Source organism: Apodemus sylvaticus, chromosome 17 (genome assembly GCF_947179515.1).
Source record: "Apodemus sylvaticus chromosome 17, mApoSyl1.1, whole genome shotgun sequence".
Lineage (NCBI taxonomy): Eukaryota > Metazoa > Chordata > Mammalia > Rodentia > Muridae > Apodemus > Apodemus sylvaticus.
In genome coordinates this window covers 57,232,443-57,235,602 of record NC_067488.1, presented here as the reverse complement: position 1 = coordinate 57,235,602, position 3,160 = coordinate 57,232,443, and the positions used below count along the sequence as shown (strand labels likewise).

The 3,160-nt window shown below is 47.6% G+C and overlaps 1 protein-coding gene across 1 annotated transcript; it reads right to left on the bottom strand.

Annotated features, from left to right (window-relative positions):
* Window positions 1-2,014: 2,014 nt before the first annotated feature.
* On the bottom strand, window positions 2,015-2,857 carry LOC127667567 (palmitoyltransferase ZDHHC3-like). Its single transcript, XM_052160662.1, has one exon. It carries the CDS (start codon window positions 2,855-2,857, stop codon window positions 2,015-2,017), a length of 843 nt encoding a protein of 280 aa, XP_052016622.1.
* Between the last annotated feature and the right edge of the window lie 303 nt (window positions 2,858-3,160).

Here is a 3,160-nt window from a genome sequence, read left to right as displayed (position 1 = left end):
AGGCTGGGGCGAATGAGTTCACAGAGTCTGTGGTGAGCCTTGTATAAATCGTTATCGCCAAAGGCTGAGAGGGTGGGGGAAAGACATGTCCTTCATCCCCGATAGCAGTGACATAAGGTGTGAATGACACAGGAAACAGGCACTGCAGGATTTAAACGTGTCCCATTCTGTGGCCGCCAAGTGCATCCTTAGGTTTCGGTGCCAGAGAAATGGAAATGTACAGCACCCGGCTGCCACATGATGTCCATAGCAGCCTCATCTATAACAGGTCCAAACTGGCCAAATACTACAGTGGATCCATACTACCGAACATCCTTATCAATAAAAGACAATTACTAACACAGGCAAACCTTAGCTGAATCTTCAGAACAATACAATAAGTAATAATAATAATAATAATAATAATAATAACCCTTGAACAATGGCATGCTGTATAACTTCATTTATGTAGCGTTTTTGAAATGATAAGACCACAGAGATGCAGAAGGTCTTAGGTGAGGGGGGAGGGGCACTTATAAAGGGCAGGTCTACACGTGTGCGGTGCTAGATGCGTGAGCACTCATGAGTTATATGTGCACACATTTGTACCATGGTGACATCTGCTCAGGGTTGATAGGTGGCATAGGTATAGACTTCCTATGTGTTGGCATGGTACCTCGGTCATAAGAGGTGTCACATGGTGGTAGAGCAGGTAAACTGGCTGGGTTTATGTCAACTTGACACAAGCTAGAGTCATCAGAGAGGAAGCAGCTTCAATTGAGAAAATGCTTCCATATGATTCATCTATAAAGAATTTTCTCAATTAGTGATCAATGGGGGAGGGCCCAGCCAACTGTGGGTGGTGCCATCCCTGGGCTGGTTTCATCCCTGGGTTCTCTAAGAAAGTAGGCTGAGCAAGCCATGAGGAGCAAGGCAGTAAGCAGCACCCCTCCATGGCTTCTGCATCAGCTCCTGCCTCCAGGATCCTGCTCTGTTTGAATTCCTGTCCTGACTTCCTTTGGTGATGAACAGCTATGTGGAAGTATAAGCTGAATACAAACAATTTCCTCCCCAACTTGCTTTAAGGTCATGGTGTTCTGTTGCAACAATGGAAACCCTATCTAAGACAGCATGTTAATGCTCTAGGAGTCCCCTGTTGTGTCTTACTGGAGGGACCTCCTGTATCCTTACCTTAAAACAGAAGTTATAGTTCACCATTTCTACCCTCTGTTTTAAGGAACCTCTGGCCAATCTTGTACAGCTTGACCAAAAAGTGTAACCCCAAATATACCTGTCATTTCCCATGGCCAACGAGAACTTGAGTGAAATATGAATAGATAAAGCCAATGAAAAACTCAGTCAGGTGACCAAGATGGTTCATCAGGTAAAGGTATTTGCCATTATGCCTGGTAATTTGTGTGACACTCAGTCCCACATGAGAACAGAGAACAGACTCTCACGTCAGAGATGTCTGAAGTCAGAGATGTTCCTCTGATTTCAACACAAGCAGGAGAGACAGCATGTACATATCTACTAAATAAGTAAATAAACAAAAAGATTAAAAAAAAACAAAGCTAGGGTATACTGAAAATCCACAAAGTAAAGACCCTAATTAAAATAAAATCCACCAATATGAAAAAAAAAGAGAAAAAAACCTACCATTGCAATGGAATTGGACTTGTGAGAAATGCAAAGTCCATTCAGAACCAGATGATGCTCTCTGAGCGCACTGCAGAAGGCAGGTTATCATCTTGTGATTACTTTAGAATGTACAGTTGGAATTAAACAGGAGTGGGTAACCAACTCAGGACAGGTAGTCCTAGGGATTCATTTAATTGCTTTTCCATTTGACAGCATGGTAGAGCCACAGTCAGGCACAGGGAGCTCAATTTCCTCTGGGTTCCTCCAACAAACTGACTTTCCTCTCCTGTTTTGTTGCACAAGAAAATCTGAGGTATATTACTTTTTACTCTGCTGTGTTGGTTTGCTCAGGTTTGGGGGTCTCTGTGCTTTGTCCTGGACACCCGTGAAGGACTTAGGCCGTATTGTTGTGCTCACTCACTTTGTAGCGTTCTGGGGAGTGGAAAGGACTCAGCCAGGCCAGGGAGATGTGGGAGCCACAAACGGCCTTCATGTTTGCGCACTTGGACTGTCTGCCCTCTGAGTGTGTGTTCTGATACAACAGCTCCAATGTAGTTTTGTCTGCGTAGATGGCGCACATTTGACTGCAGAGCATCACCACGGCAAAGAGGAAGCCCATCAACGCCACCAGGAGGAGGAAGAGCATAGGGGGAGGTGGGGACACTATGCTGCTCCAATTCCATTCGCCCCGGGTGTAGCTGCATAGGACGGGGATGCCCAGCAGGAGCAGAGTGTGGGTCGAGGTAAGCCCGATGTACATCGTGAAAAGCAAGAAGTACTTCTGGTTGTCCTCACCCACGCAGTTGTTGACCCAGGGACAGTGGTGGTCGTTCTTGCGGATGCAGCGTTTGCACACTGTACAGTGGTAAGTTCTCTTCGGTATGGCAGAGTGACAGTCGGAACAGTAGGACACTGTCTCAGGTCCGGGTGGGTTACCCAGGGGCACAGAGCCTGGGTCGGTCAGCATAGTCCGTAAGTGAGACACGAGTGCTAACGAGGCCAGCACATGGAAGACTACACCATTGGCCACTGTGTACAATATGTTGTTAGATGGTATAAGCAGGTCCCGAAACAGTACCCATCCACCACTCAGCACCAGTGCCCACGCGGCTGTGGCACACAGGATGCCAAAGGGATCAAATATGAACCAGCAGCGTTGGTTGGGGGCCTGAAGTGGGGTCTCTAGCCCGGCAGCGCTGTGCTCAGATGTGCTGTGGGTTTGGACCCATGAGAACATTTTGAGAGTCCTCAGGCCTGCTCAGGAGCATCCTGATGGTAGACCCAGGGCTCTGGAAGAATCCCCTAGAGAGGAGAGGGTCCCCCAGAAAGAGGAAGGTCCCTTGGCCTTCCTCTCCTGCTCAGCTTGTCTAGAATTGGTTCTTGCCTCCCTGGGCAGAGCCAGGGAGGAGTGGGGAGAACATTCTAGAATGTTCCCTCAGATGGGTTTATGAACACAGAAAGGGCCTAGTGTCCCTCAAGGTTTGGGGGAAGGCTGGGAGGAGGAGACACCTATAGGTGCTGGCCCTTTGGTTTTGCTTTC